A 19,375-nucleotide genomic window follows, 5' to 3' on the forward strand; every position below is an offset into this window, starting at 1 on the left:
TGAAGCAAAAACTAAATGATGAAACTAAAAAATAAATATATATGAACTGTATACTGTGTCAGTTTTGGTGTGTGTGTGTGTGAAAATGTCTGAATGCAATGTTTTTAATTTAGCGTCTCTTTTTTTTTTTGTTTACCTTAACATTGACTGACATTCACTAATTGCTCGGCCAGAATTTGCCACGGTTTTTTTTCTCTCTCTCTTTTCTTCTCCCCATTTTTTGATTTATGTTTGTTTTTGTACTGGGGAGCTTCAATTCAAATGCAAATGAACAAGAATGAGAGAGGTGTTTTTTGGAACTGTTAGGACAATCATAATGGCTCAAAAATAAAGGTGTAGGGTGGGGGGGCAGCGATAGTTAGCTGTGCAGCACCCTAGGGGCCTCATTTAGCTGCCATTTGTTCGGAAATGCCGCTACATTTGTTCCTGGATTCAGACTTCACAGACAGAAAGAGAAAACAGACAGTACCCCCCAAAAAATGTCTCAAAGTCACGCTCGCCAACACACTGCCATCGTCCCTGAGCGCTTTAGCAAAAGTCATGTGGGTGTACACTAGTTATAACGGTATGCCAAAGCAAGTTGAAGTGAACGGGTGGTAGGGCTTGTGGTGACAGGGACTTGCAAAGCTTGTGTGAAGTGAAGACGGGCTTTGATTTGATTGGCTTGTGTAGGAGAATAAAAGAAAAAACCCTGGCAATGTTAGTTCCATCTGACATCATCCCTGAGGGAAAGCCCGTACAAATGCAGAGGAGTGTGTCGAGTAAAGTAAATGTGTGCATATTAATTTTCCTCTGAGTGCGTTTTTATATATATATTTTTTTATAATGAAGGCTTTCCTTGTGGTTGCGTGTGTATGTGCTTGTGAGGATCTTGTGTCAGAACTCAGGTCTTTTCTTGTAGTCACTTTGAGCTAAAGGTCAGGGGGATTGCTGAGATAGAATCCAATCTGAAGGACACAGCACTAGAACAGGCCCTGCTACAAATGGACCTATTAAGATAGACTGCAAGCACACACCAACTCACACAGCTGCACACACCACTTGGTGTCAAAACATATACTGATGTGTAATACACATCTTTTTCCATTCTAACGGTCACCTTTTACAGTTACATGGGGCTGCAGTTGGTCAGATTGTCCTATGAAAAAATCAGAATGTAGAAATTCTCTTTAAAATAGATTAGAAAACACTTTTATAAAAACATAACACATTAGAAACAAAAAAGTGCTTTTGGATATTATTTTAGAAGCAGAAAAAAAAAAGTAATCATTTTGCTCTCGCTCTTGAATGTTGTTTCAGGCTTATTGGTGTTGGCTTGTTGGCGTTTCAGAACCAAAGCAGACTGTTGAATATGGATGTCCTGCTCCCCACCTCCAGCTTGATGTGAAAAAGCTGTTTTGTGCAATGTTTTTTTTTTTATTCAGCAAGGATTTTAGCACATTTCTCTTGTCAACAGCTTAGCCAATATGAAGTTAAACAAGTATGTTTTCATGGCAATGATAGAACAGGAAGGACCGTTCCAAAAAAAAAAAGAATTTACAGAACATTTGATTATTGATCTAAGACTGAGTATTAGGGCTATGAAGAAAATAATATAAGTAAACATATGAGAATAAAGTCCTAAAATCATGAGAATAAGACAGTACTATGACTTCTCAAAATATTATGATATGATTCTTCTATAAGTTTTTTAAAACTCTGTGATAACCTTGCAAAAAGTATTTACGTGCTTTAAACTCTTAAAATTTTGTCAAACCGGTCTTCTTATATTTTGCATAATTTTTGTGTAACAAAATAAATGTCTTACATAATCGTGAAGGACATTCATATATGGTTTTCAGAAATGTTAATGAAAATGTCTAAAGATATGTGGCAATACTCAGCACATTGCACATCTAGCCGATTCTTTGCAAAACCATTCAAGTCTATATCGAGAGAATCTGTGAACATCCATGTTACCCTGTAGCTTTTCTTGGTTTTAGAAATAATCCCTTTGATGTTTAGCTCAAAGTGACTTATATGTGAATATTTTGATCTAAGCAAGTCATATTCAATAAATTAAAAAAAATATGGAAAAGTTTATTTTAGTGACTCAATTAAGTGGAGCATGATTAATGACGAGCCTTTTTTCCTGTTAATTATGATGATATCTTTCCTACAGGTAAATGAAAACACAACAATTAAGATTAGAATTTTACATGAAAACAAAAGTAAACAAAAAACAACATTTTAAATACAGAAATATTGCCTTAATGAGTTATTTTTGAATCAGACAAACAAAGCTCATTGGAACTCATATTCTAATGTTTTGCATATTACAATCATATTACATATATGTTTGAACACATTTTTTTGCGCGTTCTGTGTATAGTCTATGAATACTGGCTTTGGGGTGGAATACACCATCCATGTTGAGTAACTTTCATGTTTTCACATTGGTGGTTTGATTTTCCTTCTCTAGCGAACTTATTACCCCAGCAGGGTATCTGATTACCGACAAGATATAGCTGTTGATTGCCAGAGCTCTCTTTCAACTTTGGCCATCGTCTCACAAACTCTAACCACCGTCCCCCTGAAGATGATCATTGATGCTTGTGTGCAAGGGATATGGTGAAGTAGTGTGTGTTGCATCCGTATGGGAACCTCTCTTAAATAGATGCAATTAAGCTTAATTTTTAATGAATATTAATAGCATTAGCGTGGTATTTGATAGAGATTTGCATCTGCCAAGGTGCAGGGGAAAGGAAGATGACTAATTTATTTGGTAATCATAAAAAGAGCAGTGGAGACAGGGAGAGATGAGGAAGGGAAGGATGGATGTGGCATTGATGAAGACCGAGAGAAGGAAAAATAGAGAGGTGTCCCAAAGGTGACGAGGGCGAATTCATTTAAGAAGGAAAATGTGTGGACCAGCAAAGATGAAACATAACTGACTGATTTTGATTCTTGCATAGATGAAAACTGTTGAAAATGAAGCAAAATGGAGCAACGCGACCACAATTTTTGTTTTGCACACAAACTGTTAAAAAGCAAAAGTGCCGAGAGCAGAAGAGGGCTCTGCACAAGGGATTAAACTTTAAAAGCTGAAGAATTTAAAAATATACATATGCTGTGACAGGTTTTGTTTCAGTAAGGCACATCCAATACTGATTGTTAGTAGACAAAAAATTTAGGAATTTTGTTTTGGTTGCTTTCTCTTTTTCATCCATTGACATCAAATGCTCTGATGCTGTCATATGACTTTCTCTGCTTTTCTGTTTTAAGAGCGTGAATTGAAATTAGGAAAGCGTAGCGAGTGCCTCACCGGGCTCCCCTGTAGGAGCACATGGTTGGCAGCCAGCCTAAAAGGTGCAAAAGAAGTTCCTTAAGTGAGGTGTGAGTGGCAAAGGGAAAGTGTGAAAATGATTAGTGTTCATGTCCTCGTCCGCTAATTTACGCCCAGAGAATGTAACAATGCAAAACAAATCATCTTAAAGGCTGGGTTATGACGCAAGCTACGTTTAAAACCAAGTTTGCTCAAGTTTTGGACTGCAAAAAGAAAACAACTGTCTGCAAGGGATAAAAACGCTTTTCTGCTTTCCGCTCCCTGCTTGACTCTGACTTGCGCCTTATTTGAGTTGCTGGTGCAATATTGATTTACTTCTGCATAAAACCTCTCCGGCTCTATATATATTACACCGCATTCAGCAGTCATCTATTCAATCAAATCTAATATTACACTGCCTTTCCACACAGCTGTCTAATAGCATTTAACTCACAGTTTGATTCCTGCATTCCCTCATGTACTTCAAACGCTTTCCTTCAATATCCTTCATTCGCTTCCACTATGCCAAGATGAAGTCTTTTCAAAAGCACTGAGGATGAATGAGTGTCGCTGCGAGTGTGTGCGTGTGTGAAGACAGGATTAGCTGTGGCCTTAGGCTTAAGGTATGGAGTGGAGTGTATTTTAGAGGCTTCTAAATTAGCTGGGAAATGGGATTTTGAGACAATGGACTGTAAAAAAACTCAAATGAAAGGACGCAATTGCAGCACTCCTTCATTTGGGTTTTATGTCCTTTTGCTCTCACTTTTTCAATTCTGTTTTCATCTTTTTTCTCTAGTCAGGGATTCACAATATGTCTCCTTTGCGTCTAACCTTTCAGACTTCTCTTTCATCTCTCTTTGTATCCCGTCTTCTGTGTTCATCACATATTTAACTGTTATGATGTAAGAACATGATCGTAAACAGTAGTAAGAAGCTAACCTCACTTTGACCCACTTAAAACCCCCAGAGTACACACACACCCACACACACGTGCGCTCACACACACACAAACACTAGAGACTCACTCCTGTGTAAATATTGAACTTGAGTCAGCAGCCTCTTTTCTATTCTCGGTTCCCCGTGTGTGTGTGCATTTTTCTTCATGAGCCAGCCACATGTGCGTCCACTCATCAGAAGGCCACCACACATCTTCCTGTCCCCTCTACCTCCTGCCTTTATTTACCTGTGGAGGTGTATTTGTATCGGCGCAGGCCTTCTACTTCAAACACGTCCAGTCAGGTAATAAAAGGCTAATGTTGGGCATGCATCTATGATGTCTGTGTGCACAAATAAACACAGATTGCTCAGGGGCTTGACACAGGAGTTAACATAAAAAGATCTTCTGTGTTGTGGTCCTGTTGTCAAGCATCTTTCAGTGCCCACCCACATCTAGGACAATATATGGTTTTCTAACTGAACCAGATCTGGTAGTTACGGCGGTTCACCTCCGGCTATCAAACATGTTTAGGAGGGGAGTGTGTTCATACTTTGGATTGGAATACAATTTGATGTGTCCCAGGATGTTATATTATGCAGTTAAGTGAAATTCTTTCACAAAGTTGATTGATAAAAATTATGAAAAGATTTTTATACCCTGTTAGTCAAAATGATGGACGATGTACAAGTCCAGTGCAACCTCTTATATACATGTGTGTATAAACTCAGATTCAGATCCAATTATATGCAGTCTGCTGCTTACACTCTGCAAAACAGATTCATTGGAAAACAGTTAGCTGAACAATAGAGAACAATAGAGTTCAGTTAAACATTTAATAACAAATGTTTTAAAAATTATTGAAAGAAGTGTAGATGATTGCAAATCAATGATTTTTGCAGTAACCCTTTTTTTCCGAACAAACATGCAGTGACGGGGTTGGAACAGAACTCATTTAAAGAAAACAAAAGAAGAAGAAACCTCTGATGGATGTTCTAGCTGAAATACCCTTCTGCCCATACTATTGAGACATGATTGGAGAGCGAGCAGATACAAAAAAAACAAAAAAAAAAAACAATGCGAGTCCAAGAAATCAATGGCATCAACAGTTTCAAGCGGCTTGTAAGGGAAGTCACTAAAAGCCGTAACTAGGGGTACTTGCTTTGGGAAAGTATGAGCAGACTGAGAAAAACATGTCATCTTGAACCATCTATTGCTTTTTTTTCTGTTAGGAGATGCAACTGAAATATTGTACTGAGTCAAGTATACTTTCCAGAGAAAGGAAAAAAAAAGTGTGTCAAAATTTCTGTTGAGGAAAAACACTGCGGAAGGCCCATATTTTTTAGGAAAGATATAAAATACAGTTTGTGTAGCTGATTACAGCAAAACTATGTCGATGCTTTCTTTTAAAAAAAGAAAGACAGCTAAATACTGACACAGCAGGCCAGATGTACTTTCTGTGAGAAAAAAAATGAAGAACATGCACAAAGTTGATCACAGCAAAAGCTCTTTCTGTGACTCTGCCAAGGAAACCCTAAGCCAGGAGTGCTTTTTGGAAAATTAAAATAGATTGAATGCAGAAATTTGATGGCACCAATAGCTTTGTGATGTTTCCATAAAGAAAAAAATAACACAACTTAACACTGAAGCACTGATCCATGCATACCTTCAATGAATTTAAATGAGAATTGAATTAATGGCAATGCCAGCAGGTGCTCTGTGTTTGACCAGCCAAGGAAAATGCTTAGATAAGTTTAGAATTACTGACCTCTATGTTCTTCTATGGGAAAGAAACAGAAAAGCTGTCACCATTTTCTTTTTTTTTTTTTTGTTTATGGCATTATTCAGTTCATCTGTGACTCAGTCCGTGAAAAGGAGACACAACTAAGCACTGAATCATTGACCCAGGTGTACTTTTTATTGAAATAAAAACCTGTTACTATACTCATGGAAAAATGTGAACTCAGTGCAGACAGATACTGCATTTAGGTAAATTTTATACAGTTCTATTTGAAACTATGAGTTTACTATTTGAAATAAGGAACTTGTATACAAACAGATTTCAAATTGAATCAAGCAATTATCAGACCATCATCAAATTATTAGACAAATAAAACAGTAAACATTGTAATTTCTACTTTACTTTGAAGATGGGAATTCACTAAGTGAAAATAGGTCCAAAAATGGCTGCCATAACCTTTAAAAGTCTTAAAATATGAGGTTTGTAGCTCTCTGACTCGTGTTTTGTTCTGTCTAGTAATGAAAAATGTGTCAAATTTGTGAAACACAAACAATCCTACATTTCTTTTAAATTTAGATTTCAGTGGGGCTCATAATGCCCATATTTTACCTGATAAAATCTAAACATGATATTAACTCAACAGTCTTTGAAGTTAGTTTTCAGTAAATTATTTTCCATATTCTAAAAAAAATGCAAAATGTCTGGCTTCAATGCATTTGATAATGTTTAATGATGGTTTTTAGGAGAGGTTCTGTGTAGCCGGACTTTATTTTACTGAACAAACTTGTGTGCAAATGATGCCACCTCCAGCTAAAGACCTGTCTGGTTACCTGCCCTGACCTGAATAAGCCCCTTTCACTATTTTATATCAGTGAATGCAGAAAGTCTATCCACCCCAAAGATAATGACAAAACATTATGAGTTTTTTATTATTATTTTTTAGAAATTTAAAAACAATTTGCAAACACAATATTTTGAATTTACCCTCTGAGATAGTAAGGACAGCCACGAGCATGTATAAAAACTCACACATATAGGATTTAATTTCACGGACACTTTGACTTAATTACAAGTAATAATTGGATGAATGGTCTTTACTATTATTAGTAACTATTAAATGTGTTTGTAAAGGTTTGCATAGGAGAATGAAATGAACTCTTTAAAAGGTCCTGATCAGTCCTTCATCATTCATACTCATCCAGAAGCTAAAATGACTTTACAGTTAATAATAGACCGGTTTTCACATGATACATTTCCTGCTGTGAAGGATTATCTCCTGCTATAAAATGATATCACCTTGCTGACAGAAATATTGCCCACCTACTACAGTATAATCACAAAATGGATAAGAAATCAAACTGGAGGGGAGAGATGGATTTTGAGTTGTGTGTGTTTCACATAAACACATGGTTTTATGCGTGTGCGCGTGTGTGTGTTGTATCTGTTTGTGTGCATGAACGGCTGTGTGTGATCTCTCGCTGTGACTCGCTGATCAGTTATCACTAATCCCTCCACTCAGAGCTCTTTAACAAGTTGCTATTGTGCTGCAGACACTTTACATGATGGAGGAACGACCTTCATGGTGAATGAAAAGAGGCAGAGGGAAGGAGAGAGAGACGCAGACGGAGGGAGCGAGAGAGGGCAACACCTCCGACAATGCAGAGAAAATTGGTTTACACTAGATAGGCTTGTGATTACAGAGGGAAAGAAAATGACTTGGATTGAACAATAGGACTCAGTGCATGTCTTGATGTGGGTTTGTATGTGAGTGTGCATGTTTGGAGGATTAGTGGGTGGTTAGGCTGGATTTGGTTGAAATGAATTGGTCGGCGTTCTGTGCTGATCGGTGTGCGTTCGAATGAGGTTTTTGTGTATTCCTTGATACAGAGTGTGCCGTTTCAGTTTTGACTTCATCTAGCCTGGAATGTCAGCGTCTTGTAAACTGTCTAACAGTTTATTCTATCCCTTCAGCACTTTAACACAGTTATGATGCTCCTGCCTTATTAGCAGCTTGTGGTGTTGACATGCTATATTGATGAAGTCACTGATTTTTTGGTGTGAAAGAAAATGCTTGGTAAACAGATTGAAATGTTACATGTTTGGAAAAAAAAACATGTAAAATATCTTCCACACTTTTAGGACATGTTCCTCTTTTTAAAAATGCAGACCTGTGTTGGGACCTGTGTTCCTCAGTTGCAACAAACTAAAGTTTAGCTGACTAAATGATTCTGTTACATTTATTTTGTAACAGAATCTCAGCTGAAGGGTTTCTGTATTTTATGTTTTCTCCTACATATTATGATGTTTCTAAGTTATTTAAGTGTCCAAAGGTCTATGTTATCATTATCATTATTATTGTTTTCATTTGAACAATTGTGACACCAGTGATCTGGCTAAAAACTTTCTTTTTTTGTTGCCATGGAATAAATGTACTCAAATTAGATAATTGACTTTTTTAAAGCAGTGATAAAAAAAAAATAAAAAAAAAACTTGCTGATTTTGCAGTTGATCTCTAAAAAATTAGATTTTGCAGCACATTCAATGTGTTTTTTATTTGCAAACAGAAACTGCAGAGCAATATATCAGATATATTTTTTTATATATTTATGTCTCAATGGAACATTAAACAGAATCAAAAGGAAACTTTATGTGTGCAAATATGACTGCAAAAGTACTTCATTTCCTTTTTAATGTGTCTTCTTTTTGTCTATCATGTTAGGAGGCTCAGCAGGAAAGCTACAGCATGAGGGGTCCTGCTCAGGGGAATTCTGGGAAGACGAGCAACGAGGACGGAGTCGCCCAGGACCGTCCTTCCAGTCTGCCGGTGAGTTGTTGTAGCATCCCAAAAGACACTGTTTTAAATCTACACCACACTACAGAAATATTCGGATGATATAAATACACTTCACGTTTTGAAACTACAAAAAGAGAAGAGGATTTTTTTTCTTTCCACAATATGTAATATATTACCATCTGACTCTGCAATGTTGGCTTAAAGCTCTTTTGTCTAATCAGAATCCTCTGCTCACCTTGTGACCCGCTTCTTTGTCTGACATCTCAGGGGATTTGACTGCTCATGTCAGAACTTACGTATGTGTTTTGACTGGTGTTCATGCCAAAGGCAAAAAGGACACTTTTTATCTCACCATGGCGCAACAGCATATACACACACACACGCACGCACACACTCACACCCACACACACAGACAAGCATATGCACCAAGCGAAGACATTCTTTCTGAGAACACTCGAACCCACATGCGCCAACCTCTTAATGTTTGGCTGGGGTTTTTAAAAAAATTGTTGAGCAGCTTGACTGGAGGAGTAATTGAGAAGAAATGGTGTGACCAGCTTGATCTGAAGTATGAGGGTTGCTCTGGCTTTTTTTTGGCTCCACTAATTGCTTTTTTACACCATCATTTCTCTCCCAACAAATAGACATTTGCAAATGGTCGCAAATATTGGCACTGCTTGAGGTGCGTGCAGTTTAATTTACCACATACTTTGGAGAAGCCCCAGGAGTGGAGGAATAAAGTGCAAGAAAAAAGTAAATTAAGTGTGCAAACTCCAATTAGGGTGTGAATTTCTCCTTAGACCGGTTCGTCTAAAATCTTTCCACGCTGGTCGTCTCAACAGACATTGATGGTTGACTTTTCTTTGTTTCAAATCAGTACTGACTTATCTGTCATTTGTCGAGGGATTCCAAACTGGTAGTGAGACATACTTTCTTCTCTTCTGCCTTCCTAACGCACTAATAGTGTGTCATCTGGCTTCATCTTGGTGTTTCTCCTTTTTTCTTTCATTCAATTTCTCCCACACTCTTTTACCCGCTCTGCCGCCTCCCCTCTCCCCCTCTAAAGCAGCTCCATGAAAGCTCTTTCGCCTCCTGATGCTATAATGAGAAACGGCCTTGATATATCAATGTGTGAATCCGGAGTGAGAGAGAACAAGAACAAGCCGAGGAGCCACAGCAGTCGCGGGGGCCGATCTATTTGAACCGGTGCCACTATCACCCCGTTATTCCCTTACCACTTTAATCCTGGCGTTTTACCCCTTTGGGTTCTCTGTGTGTTTTCACATCTCATCCCGAAGCACGTGGCTTGCAGAGATCCTAATCGGCAGCAAGTTTTGATGAGAGACACACAGAGAGATGGAGGGAGGGGGGGAGATAGATAGACGGTGATGGAGAGCAGGAGAGAGAAATTGCTCCGCATTTTGCGAGGCTCTTCTAGCAAGCTGTCACGGTGGAGATGTAACCGCTTTTTTCTCTCTCTCTCTCCCTTTCTCACTCTTTCGTCTGCTTTTGATGTCAGATCTAAAGCTGCTGTCATCCTTTTCCCCACTTCTCCCTCTCCCCCCTCCTGTTTCTCTCTCTCTCTCTCTCTGCCAGGAGCGAGGGAGAGCGGGTCGGTGAAGAGTCATGTTTTTGTTTTGGGATGAGTCTGCCGTGTGATCTGGCGGGATTTTTGAAGATAGACCAAAGGGAAAAAAGGCTTCAGTAACTTACATGACTGAGAGTCACGATGTCTCTTATGTCTTTTGAAATGTAATTTTTTGGATATACATCACTGTGCAATTATGTATTGGGAGCTTTTCTGATCTAAAATCAGTTCACTTAGTATATTAATTACTTAAAAGAACATATATCATTCGCTCATGATAGCTGTTCTGTCCCTTGAAAGAAAGCTTTTGAGTCATGATGCTAACTTTAGAATGCCAAATGAGAAAATTAGTGTAATCCAAAGTCCATTTTAGATAAGAGCAATGAAAATAAACTCTGGTATTTGAATTAACTACATAAAGTCAGTATTCAAATGGACATTTATTCACTAAGGAGCAGGAAGTCAGGGAAGAAGTCTGAGATCGGTAGCCGGAATACCTAGCAAACAGCATCAATTGGAGAATTGTAGCAGCACTTGGTGATGAACAGAATCTGGCTATAATTCATCTCATAGTGGTTGACCACCAATGACAAAAACTAATGCACAGAAGCATCACCACTCATTTCTCCATCATCAGAGTATTTCATGTTTGTTTGCCTTTGAATGTTGGTGCAAGTCTGTTTTTTTTTGTTTTGTTGTTGTTTTTTTTACCCACACAATCAGTTGGTCTCTGACATGCGAGGGTAAAATTGCACTGCAGTGATGAATGAGGACACAGCCTGTCACAACATTTAAGCTGTGTGACTCCGTCTGAAGTTAGTTTGCACACAGCAAGATGCTGTTTGGCCCTGAAAGTCGATTTGAGCTACTCATTGGAGATGAAAGGGAAGCTAAAGTACTCAGACACCATCTGCAGTCAGATATCTCTCCTTAATTTGGCTCCAACACAGAGGAAAAAAAATATTGTCAATCTGCAGCTAATTATTGGATAAATGTGTAGGAAGAACACTTGGAGAGCAGCTAAACCATGACATCAAAATGTAAATATCACTTTTTGATGTCACGCTTTCTTCCCTAACAGAACTTTATGCTCACAAACAACACATGCAGTTACCTCGGTGGTCTGACTGTTGACTCCCAGCTCGAATCTGATCTAGTCATGTCATTATCTGTGTTGAGTTCTCATCCCACATAATCTGAGGGAAATTGGTAATAATCAATGGGACAAGCATTTTTCGAATAGAGACACTTTCTGAAGGGTGAGGAGAAATACTTTTTTTTCCACTTGTTTGCTTTTATATAACTCGCAGTTTTTTGTTTTTTTGAGGAAAAGTGCTCACTGCATCTTTTTTCCATGATGTAATACCCAATTGGACAGCCATTCAATACATTGTTTAGAGAGTGAAATGTTCTTAGAAAGTGTGATTATCTTGTCATATTGGAAATGTTTCCTGTTTCCAAGGGCATAACTCAAAAGAATGAAGTGTCATTTGAAAATACTTTTCTACAATTAAAACAATGGATGGTTTTATTTTGATTTATTTGTGATTCTCACTCTCGATATTACTAAGCTATTCAGTCTCTAATTACAAACTAACATTCGCATATATTGCCCATATCTAGAGGAAACTGTCTAAAATCTGTTGTCTTAAAGGGTTGACTCAGACAGGATGCACTGCTGGTTAAATAATAACCTTCATTACTTGTCTATATTAATTTGATACAGGCCAACTGCCAGTAAAAATGTTTTCACTATTGGTCTTAGACGTGTGGTTCATTTTGAAACTGATTATGCTTATACCAATTTGAAACACAGTGAAAAACTATAGAGCTGATCCAACTTGGTTTTGGTTTTATGGGCTGTACTTACTCAGACATGTCACATAAGAAGCTCACTGATAGCTCAGGCCCACTTTGTGCTGACCTGGCCTGAGATCGAGCCATATGAGACCTTCAAACGTGTTGCTGGTCTGTCTAACATTTTTTTTAAGACAGTTGTGAACTCAGAAAGGTGCTCAAAAGAAAAACAAACAGATGTTTTAGACTTGCATGTAAAATCCTTTTCATTCCCCTCCCTAAACTGCTAACCAGTTGTCAGCACTTCTGCTTTGATTTTGTGTGGGAATCATTACAAATTTGATTTAGTTTCCCCAGTCAAAGGTCATAACATTGAAAAGACTCTTATTTGATTGCTTTTCTTTCATGCCATACATCAGAAATCGCAGCTTAGATTGCACAGGGACTTGATGGAATCATGCTTTTCTCGGCTGAGTGGTGCCATTTTCCAAATTGCTCTGATTTCCCCAGGATGTGTGCAATTGCTGGTCAATAAAGGTAACATGTTGGTTTGCTGGCATTATGTTGGAGCTGGAGCGCGTGATTGGCACAGGCTGCCCTGTCGTCTGCTGCCTTGTTATTTCCAGCTGTGTTTGCGAGCGATTATTTGTATGTGGGTGAAAGATCCAACCTCTTTTTTCTCTCTCTACACCATGCTTTCTCCACATCATTTGTTTGTAACTGTTGTCTTAAAGGGATAATTCTGGATTTTTCTTTAAGCGAGTCCCAGTTAAAAGTTTATATCCAGACTAATTTGAGAGGGTCCAAAAACTGAAACTGCAGATAGGTCTTCCATAGAAACCCATCTTCTCTGTTTATAATTTGAAATCAATTAAAACAGTCTAGCTTCAAGCTGAGTTATGATACAAAACTGCTTACAATGCCGCAGAAATCTCTAAAATAAGGTTGAGGGAATTACACATTCTCCCTTGAGTGAATATGCAACTAAATATGAGGTAAAACAATTTAGTAGTCTGATATTTAAGTAAATTATATGTGTATGTACATCGTCTAAACATTGGGTTTATTATTTGTAGGTCATTATTATTTTTTTTTAAAGTTAGGACTTGGTCTATCCCAAAGAATTGTATTAATTTTTGGAGTAATGTGTTGAAAAATTCTTCAGTTGAAATATTTAAAACACTGTTTTAACATTTTTCTTTTTTTGAAACACTGGAAAAACAATAACATGCTGAAGCAAATATTTATCAAAAAACAAACAAACAGCCAACTACTGTTACTAATTTCATATTATAGACAATTTTGCAGCTTTTGCATGCATTAATTTGAAATAAATTAAAACATTTAACAGAATTCAGGGTTTGTTTGTTTGTTTTTTTTAAAGATAATTTTAATTATTAACATGGAAAGTGCACCAACCAACATACAGCATGAACTGTAACAGAGTGAGCAATAAGACTTTTTACTTAACTGTAAAGGTCAGTTGATTTTCATTAGGTTATGCATCATCCTTTTTAACTTCAAAATGAAAGCTCCATGTTTTTGTTCCTCTGCTCTGTTGTGTAATGACATATAAATTGAAAAAATATTTTACCTTTGGTTTATTAACTTTAAAGCTCAGATTTTATTAGTCATCATAGTGTACTCATTTTCTTGGATGGTTTTACCTCCTGACATTATGGAGGATGGTGCTGCCAAAATATAAAACAATTATTGGGATGGAGTAAAACTAGAATATGATTACATATGTCATAAACTGATTCAACTATTTAAGAAGGAAATTATTTATTGATACACAAAAATATGTCAATGACCCATCTGCACAATTTTAGTAAGAAAAAACTTGTGATATTATTATGAACGAGGATGATGACGGCATATTTTATTCAAATTTTCTGGTTGATGAATTTTATAGTTTCAGATTTTTTTGTGCTGTCTTTTCTCCATTTTTAATGTTATTGTACAAAATCTATTTGTTCAATCTGTTTCGATGGTAGCTATCAGTTCCACTGGTAAAGAAACATGAAACTTACGTTGTTTTTTTTATTATGACAGGAATTTCTTCAGGCTCTAATTCAAATCCTTAACTCTTAAATTTGTCTATTGGAATAAACAAGTACAGACTGAATGGCAATTCCTGATTTGGTACGTCTTTTGCATATTTATTCAGAGCTGTACAATGATAGAGGCTACTTCTCCAAACTTTTTAACACTGCATAGGAGCCTTTGTTTTAATAAAAATCCCAAAACTATTCCTTCATGCTGCTGGGCCAAACTGCTTCTTCCTCTGCTTCAGTGAGGTGAGGACACAGGGTTTCAGACCCACAATCCCCACCCCAGCTCTCCGTCTCACTCCTGTTCCAGTCACTGTATGTTCCCAGCTCTCCTGCGCTCCCCTGACAGCCTGCCAAGCTGCTGCACAGCTTCCCATCCTCTGGGACATGGGAGAGGATGGCCAGCCATGTGGAAAGACAGAGTGAGAGCTGGGGGTGGGAGAGTGAGGTGAAGAAGCAGGGAGCGATGGGGGAAGAGGAAGGGCGTGAAGCACTGAAGTGAAACGTGGTTATCTTTTTGTCACTTGTTCAGGGTGAGGGATGTTGAATTCAGTCTGTGGGGTTTCAGCAGTGGTGTGTTATTCACACTGTTATGCACACGCACGCACATGCACGCACAGTGACAAAACCTTCTTGTATGTCTTCCAGAGCTCATTTGCCCCTCCTTGACTTATTTTCCATCAGACAAAAGGAAAAAAAAATTCAGAAACATAATCTGTGTCTCTTCCTTCACGCCTGTCCACCTTAGCCTCCTCTGTTTCTCTGAGTGTGAGGTCATAAAAGATTGACAGGGCACAGCTGGAGAAGCTTGCAGCCCTCCCTTCTCCTTCACCCCAACCACACACACACACAGAGTTATCTTAGCAGCCATTCAGCCTTTACTTTGATGCACATTCTGTCCTCTGTGAGCGCTTTCACACATTGTGTGTGTGCGTGTGCGTGTGTGTGCGGGTGTGTGCTCTGTCAGACCATGTCAGTCAGTCTGCCTATACACTATGTGCTCACACTCGCCTCTTCCCACTGCTGAGTTTTATTTTAGTGTCCCCAGGCTGGCAGACAGAGCCAGCAGGCAGCGTAGAGTAATGTCATGAAGCAGGGTTAGACTGAACCACATTGGAGTTTGCAGAAAAAGCGACAGAGATGCCAATATTTTGTACACGTTTATTTTTTATGTACTTTGTATGTTTTTATGCTTAATAAATTATTATTAGTAGTGACTATATGTTTGGAAGGAGTCTGGCAAACTTATAGATGAGCCTTTACTGGATCTCTGATGCCTATTCTTGGAACAGAGATCACACACCAAAGGCCACCGCAGGTCCCTGCCAAGTCTGCCATAACTGCTCTGAGAATAGGACAGCTGATCTGAAGCTGGTTTCGCACTCTTGAGGTAGAGGGATTTCCATGGCCCCACTAACTTTCACCTGAAGATGTGATATGTTTGAATTAGTGTAATTTTATAATTGGAGAAATTACTTAAAGTACACCAAAAGAGAAGACAAAATCCACCAGTTGATTTTTATTGTACTAAACCCTGAGTCAGATCTTTCTTGATTTATTATATAAATCAAGAAATTGAACTATTTGAGTTCAGTTTCCCGTTGGCTTTCTCATTTCAAGTGCAATGTTGCATTTTCATACAAATGAAAATGCAACATCGGTTCTTTTGAGTTCACCATAAAAAATAAATCAAACAAGGGAAAATGAAGATCAGCGCTTCAAGAAAAACCTGTAAATCCACTCCTGAATCAGAGTCCAGAGGTACACTTTGAGAAATTGAAGACATTTCCACATTAATGTACTGCGGCTCACACACATAATCTGTCTTCTCACCTCTGCCCTGGTTCACCGCAGACTCAGATATCATGACATGGCAGGTCAGAGGACTCTGTCTTCATGTATAATGCAGACAGACTATTTCACAACTTGTATGGCAGACCTGTTTTCATGTGGTCCTTATGAATCATTTACTGTGTGCAGACAGTTTCATGTCCATGTGTGTTGTTTATCTGAGCAGCTGGAACAGGGGTTATTTTTGCAAGAGCTCAATAATTCCTCCCACAGGGACATCATCAAACTTCTAGGATTTCTAGAAAAATCTGTAATTTAATTTCTCTATTAAAAAGAGTGTAGAAAAAAAGTTGTATTTCAAATGCCATTCCCTATACAATGGTCCAAATGTCTGCTTTCCTTCCTTTTTTCTTCCCTTCTTTCCTTCCTTATGTCTTCAAATCCAGCTTGTTCTTCATATTTAAAGCTCAAAGTATAAATAGGTACCATCAATTGATAATGAACTGTATTATACTTTTAAATTAACATAAAGGACTGAAGAAAGTACAGGTGGAAATGTGTAGAAACCCTGATCAATACAGCCTATTTAACAAGAGAATCAAACAGAGAAAAAATCTGCAATATTAAAGTTTTAACTCACCCTGGCAACTATTTAAGCTGCCAAAGTTTCCTTTAGCAGGACATTGACTCCCTACCAGCACACTTCAGCAGCTGACACTCTACCCTTATCCCCTGCGGAGGAAATGGAGCTTTTTTAATAGGAATCACTTTTCTTCTTCTTTTGCCTGCAGGAATTTTAGTTGGCAAAATTTGACGGCTACACGCTGTTCTACCCGCCAGGAACTCTGCTGACCAGTGTTGGTTGTTAAGGCAAACTGGTAACACAAGGCTGAGCAGCAGAGGTTACAGAGATGTGGGAGGGAGGGAGAATGTGCTGCTGCAGAACTGGCCATGTTAATAACCAACCACCCTTGACAGGCTGAAGCCCAGCACAGCAGAGTAAAAGTGCAAGTAGTAAACCTGTCCGTGTTTGTCCTAGTATTCTTCTTACACGCTTCCTCATGCTTACACATGCGTACAATCCCAGTATGTCAGGCGGGATGATTTCAGAGTGAATAGGAAATGGAGAAGAATGAACTTGGTTAAGAAAACAGCGATCAGACTCCTCCGGCATCTTTCCACTGAGCTGCAGTATGGAGGAGGAGAGACACTGGGGCGAGATAAGGAGGGAGGAGGAGGAAGGCAAGCAGAGACTGACCCTACAAGGAGAGAAACGTTCCCTCTCTTTGGCCATCAGTTCCTCTTCCATGGGTCGTGTCTTTTGTCAAAGCTTATTTGCAAGACTGGTTCGAATTCAGGACAAAAGAGGACAGAGATGCAGCCACAGTTCTTTGGTGGTGGATCTCGTCATCACAGCTGCACACACACACCACTAATCTGCAGCACAATAATGGGCAGCGTGAACAGTGCCTTGTTAAATTAAGATGTTGTAAATGAAAATGACAGGGTTTCTACCCAATCTGGATTTTAATGCATCTATAATATGGCAATGTGTTGATATGTGGAGAGCAGAGGAGGAGATTCTGTACATCAGTATATGTGCTTTAATGTTTTCAGGAACACATAGAAGGAAAATCTAGAATACAATATGTGAAAGAAGCTGCTGCAAGTATGAATTAAGTAAATGACAGTGTGTTCAGTAGTGTTGCTCTAAAAATAAAATGGTTTTATTGAAAATTTGTCTTGATTAAACACTCTCTCATGGAATTATTTCAGATTCCATTAAAGTCTGATTTGGTGTACCCATTTGTATACTTTATTAACTACACCTATGAAAATAGATGCTGTCTTTATTCTTTTTACCCCTTATCTGCTCTTTTATGGCCTTCCTGCATCATTTGTCCTTCACATGTCCTGGTTTACTTTAATGCCTAGACTTGCCTGCCTGAATCCCAGCCGACAGGCAATGCAGCGTTAGTCAGCTCAGGAATATAATGGAGCCACCAGAGGAAAGAGCAGCCTTCACTATGGCTCCCTCTGGCTGATGGGAGGCTGAAATTACATCTGCCTTTGAAGTTAAGAGGAGCAGCATCACTGCTGTTGCTATGGCGACAGGATGTATGCAGGAGTGTGCGTGTGTGTGTGTGTAAATTCCTTGGGAGGTTTATTATGCATGATACACACTGTGACTAGTCCTGATGGCGTTACAGTGCCGGCTTTAATCTACTCTCATAAGAAATGTTTGCTTTAAACACATCCCAACGCACCCACGGACGCTTCTATGAGGTGCACAACAAAATAAGCATACACACACACAGGCGCGCGCACACAGCCCGTCTCGCAGCTGGACTCGAGCTTCATTTTGGACCTTTAAAAGATTAAGATAAAGTTTCTTTTCTTTTTATCATCTTTGAGAAGAAGGCTTAGTTAGATGTACATCATGCTTGCAGGCAAATGCACACTCCTAAAACACACTCAGACACACGGATTCTCATGCAGAGTTGTTTAGATTGCAGATAGTGGTGCTTGGGTTGTTTAAGCTGCTAATGCTCCACTGAATTCTAATTTTCTTTTCTCAGATCTTTTCGCAACCATGTGGATAGAGAGATAGATAGATAGAGAGATAGATAGATGGATAGATGGATAGATAGATAGATAGATAGATAGATAGATAGATAGATAGATAGATAGATAGATAGATAGATAGATAGATAGATAGATAGATAGATAGATAGATAGATAGATAGATAGATAGATAGATAGATAGATATTGTGAGTATAATGTTCCATTAATGCAGAGCCAGGCTCTTGCTGAGGACCTAGCGCCAATCTGCATCTCCCTACAGTCGGGCTGCTATACATTTTTCATGAACACTGAGTGAGAATTAGCGACGGATTGCTGCTGCAAATTGCTTCTTCTTGGTTGGGGGGGTTAGAGAGAAAGAACAGAAGAGGTACAGAAAGAAGGGCAATATTTAAGAAGGGCGGAAACGATGCAGAGGTGGAAGATGGCGTAAAAGATAATTGTAAAAGATGTGGAGAATAAATGAGAGGGGAGTATGGAGAGTGTATTGTAATCTTTCAGAAGCATCTTGCCCTAATATGATATCAGTTTATGTAAATTCAACACGATGTTTGAATACCGAACAACTGCACTTAGAAACTACATTTCCCCAGATATAACAATGTGGTTATGATAACATTATGTTTCTGTGAGTCTCTCTGCTGTTTCTTCCTCTTGGCCTGAGCAACTTTTACTTTTGACCCCAATCACAGTCTTCTCCCTTCAACCCAAAAGGCTCTTTCATTTCTAACTAATAGCCTTAGCTGCTATTGTGTCTGCGATTGGCTGATTATAGACTGATGTGTTTT

The 19,375-nt window shown here is 38.5% G+C and overlaps 1 protein-coding gene across 2 annotated transcripts in view; it reads left to right on the forward strand.

The window, feature by feature from the left end:
• LOC129365237 (AT-rich interactive domain-containing protein 1B-like) overlaps nucleotides 1–19,375 on the forward strand; it is a 194,957-nt gene that overhangs the window by 58,719 nt on the left and 116,863 nt on the right. For both annotated transcript variants that reach the window (XM_055038316.1, XM_055038317.1), the window contains exon 4: nucleotides 8,699–8,803. In XM_055038316.1, coding sequence (XP_054894291.1) covers nucleotides 8,699–8,803 — 105 coding nt within the window. The remainder of the gene's footprint in view (nucleotides 1–8,698; nucleotides 8,804–19,375) is intronic.

The sequence above is a fragment of the Poeciliopsis prolifica genome, unplaced genomic scaffold (assembly GCF_027474105.1).
Source record: "Poeciliopsis prolifica strain line A6 unplaced genomic scaffold, Auburn_PproV2 SCAFFOLD013, whole genome shotgun sequence".
NCBI classification, from domain to species: domain Eukaryota; kingdom Metazoa; phylum Chordata; class Actinopteri; order Cyprinodontiformes; family Poeciliidae; genus Poeciliopsis; species Poeciliopsis prolifica.